At 31.8% G+C, this 22,167-nt stretch overlaps 2 protein-coding genes across 2 annotated transcripts; both read right to left on the reverse strand.

Moving 5' to 3' along the window:
- Window positions 1-10: 10 nt before the first annotated feature.
- On the reverse strand, window positions 11-1,412 carry LOC145013015 (SNARE-like superfamily protein). The gene is made up of 6 exons (XM_078971819.1): window positions 1,256-1,412; window positions 1,050-1,148; window positions 903-953; window positions 405-578; window positions 263-322; window positions 11-181 (listed from the first exon to the last, which is right to left on the reverse strand). The coding sequence occupies exons 1-6, from the start codon at window positions 1,256-1,258 to the stop codon at window positions 140-142; spliced, it is 429 nt and encodes a 142-aa protein (XP_078827945.1). The 5' UTR covers window positions 1,259-1,412; the 3' UTR covers window positions 11-139.
- Window positions 1,413-12,004: 10,592 nt separating this feature from the next.
- LOC145012722 (uncharacterized) lies at window positions 12,005-14,596 on the reverse strand. Its single transcript, XM_078971512.1, has 3 exons — window positions 13,952-14,596; window positions 13,474-13,574; window positions 12,005-12,792 (listed from the first exon to the last, which is right to left on the reverse strand). The coding sequence occupies exons 1-3, from the start codon at window positions 14,485-14,487 to the stop codon at window positions 12,161-12,163; spliced, it is 1,269 nt and encodes a 422-aa protein (XP_078827638.1). The 5' UTR covers window positions 14,488-14,596; the 3' UTR covers window positions 12,005-12,160.
- Between the last annotated feature and the right edge of the window lie 7,571 nt (window positions 14,597-22,167).

The raw sequence follows: 22,167 nt of genomic DNA on the forward strand, positions 1-22,167 counted from the left end.
GCAATGAAAGTTGTATCCCTCAAAAGGTTTCAAATATTTCATTTACGAAAATCAAAAGGTACAATACAATACTCATGAATAAAATAAAAAATGTATGAAAATACAGATATTCCAAGAAGATCACTAGAAAAAACGCATCTCACTCCTGCTTTTCCAATTCTCCCATCCTCTCTATGATTGCCTATGAATTAACAAAAAAAACACAATTTATAAATAAACATAAAGATAAGATATTACCCTTTTGAGCCAATAAATATTATACCTTTTTGCTTGTTTCTTGAAATTCACCAGCAAGAATGAACTCGTCTAGAATCAGATACACCTTTTTACAAATAAGAATTATGTCAATAACAAAATATAATATTTTTTTGAAAATGAGGAATGAAAATATAAAATTTTAGCACCTTATGGAAGTTGAAGACCAAATCTAGTTCACAGACATTACTGAAGAAGTGATCGAGTATTTCAACAAATAAATGGATGCCCTCCAAATAAGCAAGCTCATTATCCGTTATATCAACACAAAGTGAGAAAAAAAGTCCAGCATATCTCCTGTATATAACTTTGTGTGTACGAAACTGCAACAACAAATATATATAAAAACCAAAAACTTTATAAAACAAGTTCAATTTTATGTTTTATCAATGTATTTTGTTCATATATATGAAACTTGCAGAAGTGATTAAGAGAGAAATGATTAAGAGATATCAGATGATGCATAAGGTGGTTTTTCCACACAAGGATTACATCAATGATCACTAATTGCAGATTTATCATGGTCCTTTATTACAATTCTAGATGTAAAGTTGAAAAGTAACAAGTTAAAACCCTAATTCAAAGTGTAACTCTCCGTATTACTTTCCTGAATCGAAAATACAGATGATAGGAAGATCGGTAAGTACCTCAACAAAGTTAGTGAATTTGGGATCTCTGTTTACGACCAATCGATGGACCTAAACACACAATTATGCACACGAATTTGCAAAATCAGATTAAGTTAACTGAAAAGAGAATCAAAATCGAAATTTTCATCTTTTTTCTAGGGTTACCTCGTATTCGACCTTGTGCTTTTCGGATTCTTCAAGAGGAATGTAATACTTAGCGAGGCGAGTCTTCCCTTGCCTATTCTGAAGCAGAATGAATCGGATCTGTCCATTACAAAAAATAAATACAAGATCAAAGCAATAATTCAAAAAATTTGTACGATATGATAATTTGCAACAAGGGCGTTGATCGAGAAAGAGTGAAAACGCACCATTATCGCGCGATTCGAGCAGTAAGAAGGAAATGATCGGTTCTTCAAAGTAAGGGGAATTGCGAAAAGCTTCAAGTTTATGGGTGAATTTTCGACTACTGAAAGACCAAATTGCTAGAAAAAGTTCTAAAAAGCCCCCCGCAGTTTTGTGGAAGTTTAAGATGCCTGGCTGGCTATTTCTTTTCTGGTCAAGTAAAATTTAATATTATATATTCGCATGTTTGTCAAAAGTGTTTGAGTATTTCTAAAATTTAGGTTTTAATAAAATGTGATCGATTTAAAGAAAAGTTTAATTTTTATTTTAAACGCAACAATCCAAATCTAAAACTTACTTATATATTGTTTAAGAAAAATAATTAAGCTTTTTAATCAATTTTTTAAATTGACATATTTATTTATTATGTTTCAAATTTAGCTTTTAGACAATTTTCTTTTTTATGAAAAATTTCATATATACCCTTTTAAGATTCAAATATATATATATATATATATATATATATATATATATATATATATATATATATATATATATATATATATATTTTAGGTTCATTTGAGACTATTCTAATTTTGTGAGACCGTGAGACCAAATCTAAAAATAATTTTAAAATGCAAAATAAATGGAAAAATCCAAAAATTCTTTTTTTAAATATTATTTTCGGAACTTGAATTAACTAAAAAAAATATAAAAAAATAAAAAAAATTCCGTTTTTTTTTTTTTGAAAAATACGTGAAATATTCTAAATAGAATATTACACTGACATATTTTAAAAAATAATTTTAAAATGCAAAATAAATGGAAAAATCTAAAAATTCTTTTTTTAAATATTATTTTCGGAACTTGAATTAACTAAAAAAAATAAAAAAAAAGTTCTATTTTTTTTTTTAAAAATACGTGAAATATTCTAAATAGAATATTACACTGTACATATTCTAAAAATAATTTTAAAATGCAAAATAAATGGAAAAATCAAAAAATTCTTTTTTTAAATATTATTTTCGGAACATGAATTAACTAAAAAAAATTAAAAATAAAAAAAATAATAAGAAAATGCATCTCACGGTCTCACAAAATATAGGTGGTCTCAAATGAACCTAACCCTATATATATATATATATATATATATATATATATATATATATATATATATATATATATATATATATATATCATTGTTAACATTTAAAATATCGTATTTGTACAAATTTATTTTTAAAATCTTTTAATCATTTTTTATATTTTATAATCATTTTAATTTAATAAAAACTGATTTACCAAATTGCCCTCGAAACATTTTTGCCTTAACATGGATAGATCATATTGCCCCAAATTTGCGTTGCTATTAACTTGAAACAAACTAAAGTAAAAATACAAAGATTAAGCAATTCCATTCATTTACTAAATAAATAATCCTAGAAAACTAATCCGATCAAGCTACGATAAAGATGAATGAAGTCATTTTATTGTACAGTCATTGAAGTCGGATTTCTTTTCTCGATTCTACGCATATTTCCAGTGGTTTGTGTCTTGTTTTATATTAATAAAGATGCAGTATTTATTTGATCGGATATGAAATAATAGTCGTTGAGAGTTTCAGTCCAACACATCTCCCTTCACCACCACCACTACCTCCTCTTCCCACCCCTTTCATAATTTTTTTTCATAAATCTGAATTATATAACAGGTTTGAAGCTTCTACGACAAGGGTAATTTGTGAAAACAATCGATTGCAATGTTCAATTTTTCAGTTTTATGGTAACTAATTGTTTTCACACTTGATTTCGTTGATTAACTTTGGATTAAGAACGAAATGATTTCTGGTGTGTGTTCATTGGTGTTAATGGCGGTGTCAATTGTCCCATTCGATTGTACTCGATAACTATTTATCACAAGTGGAGACAAAGAATTAATTAGTTATCATAATACAAAAGTTATTCATGTTCTTGTGTCACTTTAACAAGGTGTTGGTTGCTTCTCCTGAAAAGAATTTGTTGCGGTCACACCCTCAAAACTGAACGGCGGAAACATTCAGGAGCGGAGGACTTCATTTATAGTATTACAACAATGCATAATAGAAACCAAAGTACAACATTTATTACATAAGATTTTAAGTTTTACAACTGTGTTTCAAAAGTATAATTTACAAACATAAATATAAAGAAACTTGGTCTTCCTCATAACGCGTTGGTACCTGTTTACTGCTTTCCTGAAAATACAAGTAGTTTTGAAAGGAGTATCAACAATTAAGTTGGTGAGTTCATAAGTATGTTATATAAATAACTTGTTTGTTCTATGAAATATGTATTTGTTCTTCCAAAAAATCCTATATTTTATGTTGTATGTACATTTGTTTTCAAAAGTAGTATAGTCTTAACCTCCCATAAGACTTTGAAAAATAAGTTAACTCAGAAATTGTATAGTATTCTATACCGATACTTGTAATAAAACTTGTGAAATAGTATTATAGTTTTAATATATTAAACTATATGAAGTAGTTACTTATTCTTACACCAAACTTATTTATCAATTACAAACTTGTAAGTTGTCATAACCATACTTGATGACCTAAGCCTCGCCTGAAACACAACGTTCTTCAGGCGTTCTAATACGGTACGACAATTATCATCCCAAGCCTATCGGCTTGACTATAGCTAACAGTCGAGATGTGGGATTGTCAATCCCATATAGATTTATATACAAGTGTCACACTCTCTCTCAAGGGGACTCTGGTTATAACTTTCGGGACTTTTGTTTTATACTTGAATAAGTATTTGAAATGTGTCTCACAAATACCTTATTGATAATTTTATGTAAAATATTGAAAGCTATCCTTGTAATAGTTATATCATAACTATATTATAAATTATATTTAATATAATTTATATATCTGATTTCATCAGAAACTCTGATTATGTAGTAAATATGTGTATTTCCATAAAGTATATTAACAAGTTTATATGAATCATAAATTATACCTATTATAATTTACATGTTTATATTAACAAATTGTTCCAAAATCAGTACAATAGTTTATTTACAATACTAATAAAACAAAAGAATGAATTTTATTATTTACACAAAAATTCCTTGTATTTTACTTGTATTTCCCCCTAAAACATTATAAAAATAGTGAAAACATAGGGGTATAAACTCACTTGATAAGCGTTTCGTTTCCCAAAAAAAAGTTTGTTTGACGAGAAAATCGGCTTAAATCGGGCAGAGTTCCGACTAGAAAAGATGGATATTCTCGGGAATATCGGGGCTTCGGGGCTTGCTCGGGGTCTGAGGTATGCTTCGGGGGCCTTGGGGGTTGTTGGTAAGTTGGTGGGAGTGAGAGAGGTGAAAGGAGGTAAGAAGTGGTGCAAATTAGTCTCAAATCAGAGAGGGCTCGCATGGATTTTATAGGGGCTAAAACCTTCGAACGGCGTCTTAGGGGGACGTCTTAGACGCCTCGCATGACGCCATGTACATTGGACAACAACTGGACCGAAATTCGGTCGAATTAAGGAGTGACACGGAGCAGGGCATGCGAAGGATGGCTGGACACACGTTGGATAAGGCGTCTTACGATACATCTTAGATGTTGGCTAGTACGCCAAGCGCGTCTGACGTTGAATGGACCTCGCAATTGGACAAATCAGAAGCAGACACGAGTCCGGTTACTGTTCATGCGAGATTATCCGAATTTTTTTTTATTTTTAATTCAAAAATCTTCCGAAAATCATAACTTTCGCATACGAGCTCCGTTTTTGATGTTATTTATATGCACGCGTAGGCGGGAAAATAATCTACAACTTTTGTTTAGAACTAGTTGGCAAATTTTGAATTTATTTTTTTATTATTATTTTTAATAGACCGGCACAGGAAAATCTGTTAAAAATTCATAACTTCTTTATTCCCTGTCCGTTTTCGTCAGACTTTTTACCGTTGAATTAGTATTAACGAGACATTCGATTCTCGTTTAAGTTGTTTCGGTTAAATCTCGCTCGATCTTTATTTCGAGTTTTTAGCTGTCTACCGCTAATTTGAACTTTAGAAAAATCATAACTTCTTCGTACGAAGTTAGATTCAAATGTTCAATATATGAAAGTTCATTATTTTTACGAGTTCTACAACTTTCATTTCGGTTATTAAGGCTAAAAAGAAGTCTATCAAAAGCTCACTTTTTATGCGAATTAGTGTTTACCGGACTTGTCGCGGATTTTCAATTGGTCATAACTTTTTTGTTATAACTCGGTTTTGGGAGTTCTTTATATTTTTGGAATCCTTGTTAAAATCTCTATGACTTGGTTCATTCCAATTGAGATTATTTTATAATTTAATTTTTGAAGGTCAATTATGTAAATATACATAATATGCCAAAATTTCTCTTTATTAATTTAAAAAGAAATACAAATTGATCTACACTATTACATGGGTTTGAAATAACGGTTTGTTACAGTTGCAAACTCTGAATTGAAGCACATCAGAATATAACCACAGGCACAACAATCTCCCGTTAACGGTTTCTCTTTGGATGGAGAGATGTCCGACGACTTCTTTGTTTCCGTTGTATCCTTAACAAGTTCAAACAAACACCTGATTAGGCTTCCTTCTTACAGGGTGTATGGATTAGCTCATTAGTTTATTGCTTATTAGCTTATTTAGTTGATTTTTAAGGATTTTATCAAAACACTTAAACTTAGCTTATTGTGGTGGGAATAAACAATAAACAATAAGCACCCTATTTTTTCCCACACAAACACCCCTTAGTATGAGAATCATCCATGGTGATATTGAAATTAAAATCATAACTGAGATGTGGAATAAACAATAAACAATAAGCACCCTATTTTCTCAAATGACCGAAGCTAAATTGGATATTGATTAAGAGATGTTGTGATTCATTGAAGACATAGGAAACTCATGGCCGATCAATGCTAATGCATCAAAGCTATTGGGGATTTGGAGGGCCTTACGATTTATCCATGTCAAGGAAAAAGGGTTTTAAGATTGAAGGGCAATTTAGCCATTAGCTTTTTATCTTTAATTAAAATTATTATAAAATATGAAAAGTGATTAAAAGATTTTTAAAAAAAATGTTTTAAATATAAATTCGGGCAAATACGATATTTTAAAGGTTAAGAATGGTATATTTGATATTTAGATTTAAAATCAGGCAAATTCATATTTTAAAGTTTAACAATGACATAAAAGAAAAGATAAAATATCGTAAAAATACCCTTTTATATATATATATATATATATATATATATATATATATATATATATATATAACATGGATATGATACTAATTCTATCTATAATTAGTTGACAATCGGCACTTGCCACAAGTGCGACCCATCTGACCTACTGCTTTAGTATCAGCGGGCTTAGCCCGCTTGGTCACCGGCTGCGACTACCTTAGTCTCCTGTCTCTCCCCTGAGACTCTCTCTCCTCCCTCATCCGAGTCCTAGCTCGATCTCTTGTCTCTCCCCTGAGGGTCGTCGACTGTAATTCTAAAGAATATATCCTTATAAAAAATTAATCTTTTGAAATTTCTGAAGTTTATTTAGTCATAGAAGATGTTCTTTAAGATGATAAGAAAATCTCAAATGACGGATTTATTGTTTTGAGAATTGTCATTGTTGAAATAAATATTTAATACGATGCAAATAGTAATCTAATTAAATTGTTTTATCAACGATGAAAAATCAGATTTGAGTATCAAATTGACAAAAAAAATTACTTTAGTTAATAATAGATTTAGTTAATAATAGATTGCGTCTAAATTTTTTATATTTATATATGATTTGTCAATAACTTTATTATATATTTTTCCATTGCGCAAGGTGCAGCTATTCGTCTAGTTTTTAATATAATTCTATTCGATTGTCTTTTTTTATACAAAACAAATGGAATATCATCACGTTAGCATAAATTGTTGTGTACGGTAAAAAATTATTATATACGAATCACTTCCCGTGTTTAAAATCTCAACTATTTGTATCATGACAATTGCCAAATATTCATGAAATTAACACAAACATGAGCTAAACCCAACATCTTTCCTTATATTAAGCCATAATGCATCACTAAAAGCTTGATTAAACTTTGATTTATAAAACGCAATAAATAAATTAAAACTTGACTTATTATTATTGTTATTATTATTATTATTTTTAAAAACATCGTCCTAATTAAGCTTGAACCCACAATACTTCTCTAATTTCTTAAAAATAAAAATATTCAATGCTTGTTTACTTCTCCCTTTTTGAAGTATTAAAACTAGCCCGACACTTCCAATTTGCAAATGAAAGGGAAAAAGGCTGTTTATGCCTTTTCTGAATTCGTTGGGGCTTTACGATTTAAACAGAAGATGGGCCAACTTAAATCATAAACCGGACTGCTTTTTCCATTATTTGACCCAATAACAAATTTTAACAATTCATTTCTCCCAAGTTCTATCTATCTTATGTTTTATGAAAATCACATTACAATTACCATTGTTTAACAGCAATTATAAAATCATAAGATTAGCTAATTATTTGACTATAATATGGCTGAATTTCCAAACCTAGTAAAACTCAAGTTTTGTGTTACATTTATTATTTCATCTTAAATACATTTCTGTTTATATTATCAAACAAAAACTAGAAACCTTATGTAAAATATGTTTTTCAACAGCGGAAATGATTATATTAAAAAATATAACTAGTAAGAAAGTGTAAATTCATCCGGCCCAGACATCTTTTCACCCGCACAACACCATATCTTTAATTTCTTCAAGGCAGAACTCCAATTCAAGTGCTTCATATCCAAATGGGAAATTTTAATCCGTTATTTATAAACTTCGGTCTCGAATGACATGAGATTATCGGATTTTTTAGAGAAGAATTTCCAATTTTCTTTATCACCGTTGGATCAAGTTGCCACATATTGTCTATAGACCTTTTTTTTTTTTTTTTTTTTTTTTTCATAAAAATATTCTACGTCCCACTTAATACACGACTTTTGTTTAAGATAAAGTTTCTTTGAGTCATCGATTTTCAGCAATTTTACTTTCCAGATTTTCCTGTCTTCCATCAATCGGACAGAATAACCACGAGTTTATAAATAAATAAAAAAACTAAACTTCGAAAAGAAACAACACATTTATGTAATCCCATTCCCTATAACTCTCCAAATTATTTTAAATAGTCACTGGAATTTTCAGCTCAAAGCCCCACACATTAGACACATCACAGAGATTAGGGGTGTGTGTATACATATATAATTACACATATCAACATATATAATAAAACTGAAAAAAAAAAACATATCTAAAACCAAAATTTCACAATTGGTCCCTGTGGTTTACAAAATATCGCACTTTGATGACTTCCTAGCAAAAAGTCACGCGACCTGTCCTTGTGGTTTGTAAAATTACATAAAAAATACTCATGCCGTTAAATCTAACTTTTCAGTTGTTAGATATTAATAGAAAAGACTATTTTACCCTCGTACCAATATTGCAATACACTACAAACCTCAAGGACCATTCATGTAGTTTTATAAATTTGAAATTTTATGTATATATAAATTATAAATAATATATATATATATATATATATATATATATATATATATATATATATATTCAACAACTTGATAATTTTTTTTATCTTTTTGACATTTTATTTTCTATTTTTATTTTATAATTTTAGTTATTTATGATTTTTTAATGTTTTTATTTATATTGATTCAAATAAATAAACTTAAGTTAGATAAACCATATCAAAATCTTTTTTTTCTTACTTATGAAATGAAACGTTAATGTTATTTTTTTATTTTTTATTTATTTTTTTTAAAAATTTTTGTTGTTACGGTTTATTTATTTATTTTTTTACTTTGATGTTATATAGTTAATATCGTTAGCAACTTTATGTTTGCATTTATCATTATCATTATTTCACCTTTTGTTGTTTTTTATATATACTTAGTTATTTATTATTCTTCTATTGTTTTAATTTATTTAGATTCAAGTAATGAAAAATAGAAAAAAAATCAAACCCTAAAGTTGTAAAATACTCTAATATATTAATACATTTTACACTTTTCATATTTTTTGTTGTTTTTCACATTTTTTATTAATTTTGGTTATTTATGATTTTCGTAATTTTTTTTATTTTGATTTGTGTAAATAAAAAAGTTATATTTATTTTCTTTATTTATATTTGTAAATATAGCTATTTTATTTACGTGAATCAAAATGAAAAAAATTACAAAAACCATAAATAACCAAAATTATAAAAAACCAAAAAAAACTCAAACACCAAAATTGTAAAATACTCTAATATATTCATGCATTATACGCTTTTTGGAAAATGTCAAAAAAAAAGTTATGAAGTTGATGAAAAATAAAATGAAAAACCGAAAAAAAAATAAAAAATGAAATAATTAAAAAATAAAAATAGGAAATGATTAAAAAATAATATGAAAAAAGTTAAAAAAAATAATACTAAAAAATTAAAATAAATACGAAAAAACTAAAAAAATATGAAAATATAAAATGTATTAATATATTAGATTATATTAGAATTTGGTGTTTGAGTTTTTGTTTTTTGTTTTTCTATTTTCGTTACTTGAATCAACGTAAATAAAAACAATAGAAGAATAATAAATAATTAAAATTATAACAAAAATAGAAAACAAAATGTTAAATAATGATAATGATAAATGCAAATATAAAGTTGTTAAAGATATTAACTACAGAGCATGAAAAAACATGAAAAGTAACGGTATAAAATAAAAATAAAAAAACATTAACGCTTCAATTTGCAAATAAGAAAAATTAAAGGAAAAATAATTTCGATATGGTTTATCGAATTTAAGTTTATTTACTTTATTTAAAATGTATAAAAATATAATAGAAAACCATAAATAACTAAAACTATAAAATAAAAATAGAAAACAAAATGTCAAAAAGATAAAAAAAAAATTATCAAATTGTTGAAATTATGTATATATATATATATATATATATATATATATATATATATATATATATATATATATATATATAATGCGAAATTTATAATTTACATATATACATAAAATTTTAAATTTATAAAATTACACGAATGGTCCTTGAGGTTTGTAGTGTATTACAATATTGTTACAAGGGTAAAATAGTCTTTTCTATTAAAATCTAACAGCTGAAAAGTTAGATTTAACGATAGAAGGACCATTCACATAATTTTACAAACCTTAGGGACTAGTTGCGACTTTTTGCTAGGAAGCGCTCAAAATAGTAAACCACACAGACCAATTGTGAAATTTTGTCTATCTAAAAAGATAAAACCTAGCTTTATCATATACAAAATAATGCATTGTCCACTAATTTGGTGGATACTCTGAATACAAAATACAATCTTACAATATTTATGTATATATGTTTAACATGTACAATTAAAACATTTTTTTTGTATGGACTGAAAGTTCTTTGATTTTTTTTTTTCTTAAATTAAGAGAATCTTTGTTGATGCTTATATCAAGATGGAGGTGCTTTAACATGTGTTGGCACTTAGAAATTCAATGATATTAAAGTATGAACTAATGTGCTTCATTTATTAGCTCGAACTTTCATTACATTCAAAATGATCTTGGTAATCATAAAACCCAAAACCCATGCAATGTTTTTGTCTTGAATGAGTAACGATATGGTTTCTTTATATTCTTTTTTTAAAGGCATTTGATAACTTTTGTAACTTTTTATATTTTTATAAATTAACTTTTAATGAAAAAATATAATCAGTGAGACAGTGACGAAGTCGACGAAAAATGGGTGGAGTCTTTTATAGTTTACAATGAAATGCTTTTAATAAATTTAAAAAATAAAACTATAATTTAATTATAATCTTGAAATATTTTTAAAAAATTACATTCTTAAAGATTCTATAAATTAAAATGGGTTTCACTACATATAATTAATATTTTATAACATTTCATACGATGATACTCATGATAGAACGGAAAAAAAATACTTAAAAATGATAAGATAGTTTATCTTTTGTATATATTTAATCACTTTTTTTTTTTTTCCAAATTTATCCATTAAACTTGTTATCTTGTACACAGTCAATTCTTAAGACCGGTTGTTGTGAGTTTAGCCGATTTCTAACAAAACTCCGATCAATTACTTTGGCGAGTTTCCGGTCATAAACACAAAAGCACCAAAAAACACATACAAACACCAAAACACTTAGATTCGTGTATTTTTTCCTCCAAATGTGTGTGTATATATATATATATATATATATATATATATATATATATATATATATATATATATATATATATATATATATATATATATATATATATATATATATTCCTTTTCTGTTTGAGCTATTTATTAAAAACATAAAATCAATCTCAAAAAGGTTGTTACTAAACATAACCTAATGATACCTTTCTTTTAACTGTCGACCATATCTAATAAGTTAATATAAGATAGTTTGCATCATAATAAAAAGAATGGAATGTCACATATAATATACCCTTTTAACATCAAAATATCCGACCAATCTAAATAAGTTACAGGATTTCTGTATTTGCAAAAAGCAACTACCACTTACACTATAAATCAAAAATGACAAATAAAAGGGCCTTTTCTTTTCCTTTTAGCCCGAAATTCTGACACATTTTACTCAATTTTTATACATGATTTATACAAAATCGCTAGTCCCCATGAACAATGATCAATTTGATTGCTAGGGATACAAATAAAAAAAATGTACGAAGTACGAACTGAATTAATTTTATATACAAAGTGGAAGATTATAATAATGTCACCATAATTTTAGCTTCCCATTAATCCAAAATTAGAAATTAAAAAAATCTTAAGCCCACATTAATTAAAAAAAAAAAAAAAAAGATGACATCAACTTTCCATTGCCTTGTAAATAACCACGAAACAGGGTAGTATGGCCCTCGGATTACAAACGTACAGCTCCTCAATATTCGAGTATGACCCGGGATACCCGGCCATCGAATCATACGCTCCATCTTCCTCCGGCGGCGCGTTCCCCACCACGCGCTTCACTTTCCCGGCAATCACTCGACAAACCAGCATCGCCCTCAGCCCACGCGCCCCAACCCCAAGAGAGTCATGCGCCTTACCACTACTCGCGGTGGTGCACACCCCTTTCTTTCCAGCTTCGCCGGACTTTGGGTTTTGGAAACCGTGGCGGATGATCGTGCAGACGCCGCAGCCGGGGACGGAGCCGCAGAGGCTGGAGGAGCCGTGGGAGCCTAGAGAGCAGGCGAGTGTGGTGCAGTGGAAGCGGAGGAGCTCGTTTCCGTCGGCAGCACAGCGGGAGGCGGTGGCGGTGGCGGTTGCTCGGATCTTGATAGTGTCACGGCAGTCCTCGAAACGTTGGATAGTCCGACGAGTATTGTTGACTTTTAAGATCCGTTCGATTGTGAAGATCGGATGGTCCTTATTTTGCCAGCTGGACTTGAATATTATCTCCACAATATTTCGACCCGAATCTTCGAGTCCGAGCTCCGATACTATAAAAATCAAACCAAACAAAAATAATTTACATTAATTGTCCTTATACAATTCATAAATACGTTTAACACCCTAGGATTGTTGTAGAATATGGACCTAAGACCTAATTATTATTTTTTTTTTGGAAAATTTTCAACATCCAAGACTTTATATTACATAAAACAATAAATGGTTTGAGAATTACTCATGAACAAACAAATCAACCTTATAAATACATTGCACATGCAAAAATCTCAACTTTTTTTACATGATATTGACATTTCAATCGACATATATTGTATTTTCTTTGGTATGAAGGCAAATCTAATATTAATATAAATGGTCCCAAAAGGAATGTGGTTACATGATTACCCCATGGGAACAAAGGCACACACTTGTCTATGGTAAAGACATAAAAGTCACTTGATTTTAGCTTTTTGGTCAGTCATTCATCATCTTCAGATAAACACAATAAAAAATATAAACGTTGTTATCCTTAGAGTAAAAACTAAAAAATATACATATGATATTGTAGATACGTATGTGTCACTAAACCTCACATGTACACTCGGTTTTAATGAAGTGTTGACACATAATTAGTACTAATATTACAGAAAACTCATTATTCAGAACGACACTATTTTTTTTCTTTTTTTTTTAATTTTGTTAACTAAAATTTTATATGATGATAAAATTTATACCGGCATGCTTAATAGCTTGATGATGCTCCAAGCTTTCCATTTTTGGGAAGACTTCTCCACATTCTGAACATACACAAATTGTACTTCTTGGAATTGCTTGTCTGCATGGTCAAAACAAATGTCAAAGTTATTTATACTGTATTAAAAGTATGACATTTTAAGTAAATAGGGCCAATTTGCAACTTCAATGTTAAACACCATCCATCATTTTAATTATCAAATTAAGTTCATTAAGTTAACATTTTAAAAAAATAATAATAATAAGCACACAAACTTGTTTAGTTTCTGTATTTCTAGAACGAATGAGCTACGGATCTATAGAAAATATTTTACAAAACATTAACCTATTCTGATTTGTCTTTTAGTGTTGGTATTTTTGGGAGAAATATATATTATATAACGAAATTTTGAAAATAACAAATTAATGTCGCGAAAGAAACAAAAATGAAAGTTGAAAGAAGAAAGAAGTGAGAGTGACCTTGCAGGATCAACAATGGCATGGCATTCATAGCACCCAGAAAGTTTCCTCAATTGCATGCCTCTGGAAGATGACGTGTAACCACCTTGACCATTGGATCTAACTGAACCAGTTACAGACCTAGTAGACGAAGAAGAAGAAGCACCATTACTAAGGTGTTTCTTCCTTCGGAGTAAGCCGGATTCCTGACCAACGCTGCTACTTTCCGGCGAGTTATCCGCCCTATGAACAACCCTCGTATTCCCATTAGCAACATCCTTGAAACTGCATATGGAGCCACAGGAACTCAACTTCGAGTATCCATTGGTGCTCCTTGATGCGTCTTGTTGGATCTTCTGATCCGACCCGGAAACATCCATCTGTTTGCACTTCAACAGGTTCTTGATTTGGTCCCATGATGATGATGATGATGATGGTGGTGATGATGATGATGAGTGTTGGTGTTTGAGTTTAGGGTTTTGTGGGTGATGTTGTCTTCTACGCTTTGTGGGTTGTACCTTGTGGGTTTCAGAAGGTGTAGGCGTAAGAACCGCCATGAAAGGAGGAGGAGGGTACTAGAGTTGTTGCAGGAAAACGTTCATGGAAGAAAGAGAGATGCTTTTGAAAGGCGTTTTGCTTCTTTTAATGAGGAGTGGATCTGAGGTAAATTTGAGGAGGGAAAAAGGGTTGGTGAAATTTATTATTTTAGCCCTCTTTATTTTAGTATTTTATTTATTTTCCAAAATTACTTTTCCATTATTTTAGTTTCAATGTTTTAAGGGTTTATGGAAATAATTGTTTTTGGAACGATTAGAAATTATTATTAAAACTAGTAAAGTGTTTGAAAATAAAATACATCATGGAAAAAGAAATAGACAAAGACAACACTAAGTATTCTGGTTTAGGCTAAACTATTTGCCATGATGACTAATCCAAACGTAAAGATCAGCTAAAACTCATCTACAATTAGTAGTCATGAAACTCTACAATTAGTAGTCATGAAACTCTTACCTTGGGATGAAAGTGGGTCCAAATCCGGACAGAATGGACCCGGATCCGGACCCGAAAAACTCGAAACCGGTTAACGGAATTTTGTAGAACTAGAAACAGAACCGGTATATAGGAACCGATTCCGGTTCGGTTCCGGGTACGATACCGGGTAAAGTGGGTCTAGAACCGAAAAATCCGGGAACATCAAAGTGGGTACCGGATAAAGTGGGTTTAGAATCGAAAAACCCGAAAAAACTGGAATTTTTTGGCAATTACTTACTACTTAGTGAGTTAAACTTTGAAAATTTTCATATTGATATCCTGACTTCGGGGGACTGTAAGTTATTGAATATGAAACTATAATTGACAAAATTATAGTCTAAACTTTTGGAAAAACTCTAAACTACACTCCGAAGAAACCGCATGTCAATCTGACTTTAAACGAATGATATATGTGTGTGTTAATGTTTCCACATAATACAAAGTATAAAAACAAATAGATGAAACGTCGAAAATTTTCAGCTTTGATATCTTGACTTCGGGGGATTGTAATTCATTGAATATTAAACCAAAAATGAAAAATTATAGTCTAAAATCATGTAAAAACTCTAAGCTAAAAGTTGGAAAAAATCACATGTCAATCCGACTTCAATCGAATAAGATATACACGTTTTAAAACTTTCACATAATACAAAAAACTGAAAAAGTACAAACTTCTAGCTTTAATATCTTGACTTTGGGGCTGTAAATCAATGAATATTAAATCAAAAATAATAAATTTATAGTCTAAAATCATGTACAAACTCTAGACTACACATTGGAAAAAAACCGTATGTAAATCCAACTTTAAAAAAATGAGATATACAAGTTTTAAATGTTTCACATTAACCGGCTTTGATCCCTAAAAGTGGTTCCGGTTCCTAACACCGATTCCGGTTCTTATACCCGGTTTATCCGGACTCGATGGACCCAAACCCGGATTACCTGGAACCCGGATAAAACCAATTTTAGACCCAGAATAGGAACCAGTTCTATATATTCCGGTTCTAACGGTTCCGGTTCCGGTTCTGGTTTTCCAGTTTTAATTTCACCCCTAGCATCCATTATGATGTTATTATTGGAGTTTGGATTTTAGAGACATTTGAAGACAGAGATTGATTTAGTAATGTGATGTCACATTGATTTTTGATCTTTATAGATCAAAATTTTGGCATTACTAAATGTTCTTCGGATTATTGACTATTTATATTCCGAATCTATCTTTTGGGATGTCTCATTTGTGTTAGCATCCGGATAAGATATTATGATTGCTTGAGTTTGGATTTGCGATACTTTGGAAACGAATATTCTTTTGGCGATGCCATGTGGCATTGATTTTTGATATTCCGATCAAAATTTTTGTAACATCCCGAAATATCAAGAGTAGAGTTGAAGGGCTAAAAGAGTAAATTGGGAAAGAGCGACTCGGCGAGTCCATGTGTGGACTCGGCGAGTAGAGTCGCGACTTGGTCCCGTGTTAAGTGGCCGACTCGGCGAGTCAGTGTATTGGACTCGGCGAGTAGGCGCTGAGTGGAGAAAACCCTAATTCTCGGGGTTGAGCCTTATATAATGATCATTATGTCTTCCTCCCAGCCTCTTTATCACCCCTTGAGCCCCAGAAAACCCTAAATCGCGGAGAAGCACCATTTTTGAGTGGATTGGAGCTTGGAGAAGTAATGGTTGAAGGAATTTTGGGAAGATTGAAGGCTTGGAGCAAGGGGCTTTGCTTGGATTCGAATTGCATTGCAGTTGGGGCATCACTTAGAGGTAGTATCTCGTTTTTGACCTGTTGATTATGTTGTTTCTTCATTTTGGGGTTTGTAAGAAATTGTCTATGGATGAAATGGGAAGTCTAGAGGTTAGATCTGAGGTTGCTACCTCAGATCTGGAAGGGAGAAGAATCAGAGAGCATGAAAGTCCCTGTGTTGGAGTGTTTAGTGAAGCTTGCATGTCCCAAACCCTAGCCCCAATGTGCAAACGACTTAGATCTCTTTGGATTCACGTAAAGTTTGCCACTTTACGTGATGGATGAGTGGTAGGAGGCTAGATCTATGTCTTGGAGCAGTTGCATGGCCTGGAATGCTTCGGAATGTATTCAGACCTGCGGTACTCGGCGAGTCACATGGGTGGACTCGACGAGTTGGATGAAGATGGCCTGGAACTCGGCGAGTTGTATGAACAACTCGGCGAGTAGGTTGAAGATAGTCGTAGACTCGGCGAGTCTGTTCTTGGACTCGACGAGTCTTGACGAAGAGTCCCAAATATTTCCTGGTTGAGTCGAGAATCGGTGAGTCAAGGAATGACTCGGTGAGTTGGGTGTGAGTGGACTCAGAGTTGTGGGACTCGGCGAGTCTCGTGGTGACTCGACGAGTTGAGTCGCGATATGGGGAAGTTCTGATTATGGGAGCTCGACGAGTCACAGGGTTGACTCGGCGAGTAGAGTCAGTCAAGGGTTGACCTAGACTGAGGACTTTGATTTCGACCAAGGGTTGGCCGTTGAGTTTTAGGGTTTGGACAGCGATGTGGCCTTTGGGCCAAGAGAGAGGTAAAATAGTCTTTTACCCATAAGAGGGTGTTATGAGAGGATTTATTCTAGCCTCGAGAGTTATATTCATGAGAGTATTTGCCTTACGTGTTAGGCGGTGGCGAGTTCGAGATTCAAGTGTGGGGATATCTGCTTTCTGCTTGCCAGGTGAGTCTTCTCACTATACTTTACCTTGAGTAGGTAACCAGAGTTATGTGATTAGAGTATTTGTATGCTATATGTACGTGATGTGTTGTACTGCATTATTTCTATGTGATTTATGTTGTGCATGTTTATAGAGTTGGAACCGGAAGGTTCCCAGAGTTAGAACCTGAGGGTTCACAGAGTTTGGGTGCACGGACCCACAGAGTTATAGCCTCGAGTGGCTAATATGTGTTATGTGTGGTATTTTGGGGAACTCACTAAGCTTCGTGCTTACAGTGTTTTGTTTGATGTTTTACAGGTTTCTTTCAGTATCACGGGACGACACCGGCTTGATTGTACACACCAGAGAAAGAGTCATATTTTTGAGGATCTTGGTTTTCTATGCAAGTGAAAATGGAGTTATGTTTTGTAAATCGACTATGAATAAGATTTTAAACAAGTGTTTCTAAGAGTAAAATGATTATTTTAAATGAAAATTTTGTCTTGAAATTTACGGTGTTACAATTTTGGCATTGCTAGACCTTTCTTCAGATTCATATTATTTATTGTTCAGACTTCACTTTGGGATGCTTCGCATTTTTAGTATGTTATTCTTTCGATATTTTTTTGCATTATGACTCGAGTTCGAAATGTTGAAGTCGTTGTGCAATTTGATATTGAACTCTTTGGTTCAATAGTTGAGGGGGAGACTGTAAACGTGATTGGTTTTTGGGGACTGGTCAGTTTCAAAGATTAGGAATTCATATTTTTATTCAGATTTGGTTCCTCTGTATGTTCTTTAATGCTAGAGATTCCATGACCAAATTCTAAGATCAAGATAACTTTAGATTTTTCGGGATACTTCAGCACCAAAATTTGTCCGTCGGATGTTCTGTCTTTTATCACTGCTTTTTACCCTCGTCATCTCCAAGCATTTAGTGTGACATCCCCATTTTCACGGCCATAAAAGACCGATTTTTGTTTATGCTTTATAAAAATCAGAGTACTTCTTTTCATAAAAATGTTGCATAATTTGTCCCCAGAAAAACATGATAAATACGTTATCAAAACATTTTCGAAGAAACGTATTTTATTCATTTTAAAACGTTTGGGATGTCATTATCAATACAGAAACATAAACATAAACAGAACTTACATTTATTTACACTAATGATTTGCATCTCTTTAATCTCTCAGTGTAATGTGACTTCATATCGACACCTGTGATTTAAATAAACTGAGTGGGTCAAGTTGGGAAACCTGGTGAGTACATATGGTAAACACTTAGTTCAAAAGTAACTAGTGAACACACTTAGTTCAAAATACCTAGTGAACACACTCAGTTCAAAGATACCTAGTGAACACACTCAGTTCAAAATACCTAGTGAACACACTCAGTTCAAAAATACCTAATGAGCACCTAGTTCAAAAACACCTACAGGTTACGAGCTTGCTAGCATTCCACTGGACTATCTAGTATCGTCCAGGGTCATCATCTATACTCCACTAGATGGTTGGATCACTGTCAACATTGATGTCTTTCATCGTGTTATCACACAACAACTATTTCATCTAACCATGTTTTACCCAACACATTTTGTAGATATAAAATACATATATAATTTAAATCATTTAAAACATGTATAAAAATCTTTCACCCAACATAGACAGCAAGTATTCAGACAAAATGCACACATAGCACGCAATTTATATTAAAATACTTCATATCTATGTGTAAGATGAAAGGGACTATGCACTCACTTGAAAGGTGGTGACTCAGCACTCAGACAACGCTTCGATACTCTCAAAACAATTTTTCCTTCGATAAAACCTAGTATTAATACCACTAGGGTTTAGTTTAACGATAACCGCGGCAAACTAATAGTCTGACTATTATTATTATTATTATTATTATTATTATTATATAAGCGTTAAATAACACTCAATATAACTCATAATAATAGCCCAAATAATTATTTTACGGACCTAATAACATTACAATAATTATTTGAAAGCTATATTAAAATTTACGTAAGCGTAGCTCACTTACAGCGGATTTTAAAGAAAATCGGGCTTTATTTGGAGCAGCGTTTCAAAACCGAAAGACACTTTTTCTCGAGACTCCGGGAGCCTCGGGGCTTCCTTAGGGTGCTAGGGGATCACCTAGGCTTAGGGGAGGGTTAAATCCTTTAAAGAGAGAAAGTTTAGAGAGAGAGAGATATGAGAAAGGTGTGAGAGATTCGGAGGAGTTCAGACCCATTTTATAGGTGCCAGCAGCCTCGGTTATGCTGGGCGTACACCTCGGATAAGGTTGCCAGCCGAAGCCAGCTGTCTCGCACCGTCGGATGGATCAGATCGGAGCTACGCGGGGCGTAACTTCTTTGGACGCGGAGCTTTCTGTGAGGGCGATGTGTCACGATCCGAAGCGAAGCCTTGGTCAACAAACAACGGCCCAGATGCAGCCACGTCATCGATTTAGCAACAAACTTTGCAATTTTACTTTCCGAATTCTAAAAATCATAACTTTCGCATATGAGCTCCGTTTTTGACGTTCTTTATATCCACGCGAAGGTGGGAACATACTCTACAACTTTCGTTTAGACTTCATCAGCTAATTTTGGCTCTATTTTAAAAGTTATATTATTAACATGCCGAGACAGGATTGGTCCGTTAAATTCTCATAACTTCTTCATCCGATTTCCGTTTTTTCCCATCTTTTTCTCGTTATGCTACTCTTAACGAGATCTTCGATTATCGTTTAAGTTGTGTCGGTTAAAAACCGCTCGATCTAATATTTGAATTTCAGGCTGTACACTGCTAATCCGAAACTTCGCAAAATCACAACTTCTCCATACGAAGTCAGATTTGGGCGTTCTTTTTATTGACGGTCTTAGTTTAACATATTCTACGACTTTCGTTTAGATCGCTCAAGCTAAATCTTGCTCTACCATAATTTCACTATTTACTCTTCCCGGTATTACCGAAAAACTTTGACGGGTGTTAGGTGCATTTCATGCATTCATTTTGTAGTTTTAGTTCATAAAAGTGCATTACATTTAGGTTTAAACTCATGCATTTTGCATATTTTTGGGATTTTTCATGATGCAATTCCATTCACATGCTTTTAGGATATTTCAGGGACTTTTGAAGGTTGGATCTTGATGGAGGAAGTTATCAAGAGTTGGAGACAAAGTTGTAGAAGTTTTGGAGCTTTGAAGAGAGAGAATGAAGAAATGAAGAATTTGGCTTCACAGGAGTTTACACGGCCGTGTAAACGTATACCTATAATTTACACGGGCCGTGTAAACGTATATGTAAGGGCATTCTACTTCGAAGACCTGGAAGAATTAAGCATTCTACTTTTCTTGTTTACACGGCCGTGTAAATGGCACCCTTTAATTTACACGGGCCGTGTAAACGTCTCGGCAGTTTTAAAGTGGTTTTGTCTTCTTATAATTCAGACAATCAGTTTTTATGGGAGTTAGGTGGAATTTTGGGAAGAGAGTAGATGATTTTCAGAGCTTTTGCAAGTAGATTAACACTTGGAAAACACTTTAATTTCTTTTTGTAAGTCAATTTGGAGTTTAAACTTATTTGATTTGTAGTTCAACCTAGATATGTGTGGTTGATTTTATTATCATTTCCGAATCTGAATTCTTAAGTATGTGTTGTTAGGTTGTAACTTGAATTTGACTTGTATTTAACATCTAGTAATCTTTGATTTGATCTTAATCATGTGTTTGATTAGTTCTCTTTTTCACTTGATCAATGAACTAGGGTTCTAGTCAATCTAGTTAATCAAATCATGAAATTCGTATATGTTTTATGATTTGATGTTAGTAACACTCACTTACGTGGTTGTAATTAGATCAAAATTAGTGCAATCAAAGATTAAATGTTTATATTCCCAAGCTTAGGAGGAATGTTAAACATTGTTGGTAATTAGTGCAAGAACCTAATGTCATTTAATGATTTAATGCAAGAGCTTATTTGGATTGAATCAATTAAATGAAGTTTTATTTGAAGAGCTTGTTTTGAATAAAATACTTTTTGTCAATTTGGATATTAGAGTTTATTAATATCCAACTTACCAACCTAGATTGAACATGAGTTATAATCATATTATATCTTTCAACATAATACATATATAAGATTCAGAATCGGAAATGTACTTCTTTTACTGCGTTTGTTTTCAATCTTTCTTATTTATGAAGTTTAATTCAAGTTCAAACACAAACCCCCAATTCAATATTACTTGTATTATGTGTAAAAATATGGCAAGATAAGAAGTCCAGTATCTCTGTGGACCGACCATGCTTACTCTATACTATGTTTAGTATTAGAAATAACAGTGATTTGAGTTATATTAATATTATTTTATCCCATCAACGGGTCATAACTTCTTCGTTTAACTCGGATTTCGGCGGTCTTTATATGTACGGAAACCTTGTAACATATACTATAACTTGGTTAAGATTATTTATTCTAAATAATCTTTTGTTGAAACGTTGTTTTCGACACTTATTGCCTCTAATTTGAC

The sequence above is a fragment of the Lactuca saligna genome, chromosome 8 (genome assembly GCF_052625555.1).
Source record: "Lactuca saligna cultivar CGN05327 chromosome 8, ASM5262555v1, whole genome shotgun sequence".
Classification (NCBI taxonomy): Eukaryota; Viridiplantae; Streptophyta; class Magnoliopsida; order Asterales; family Asteraceae; genus Lactuca; species Lactuca saligna.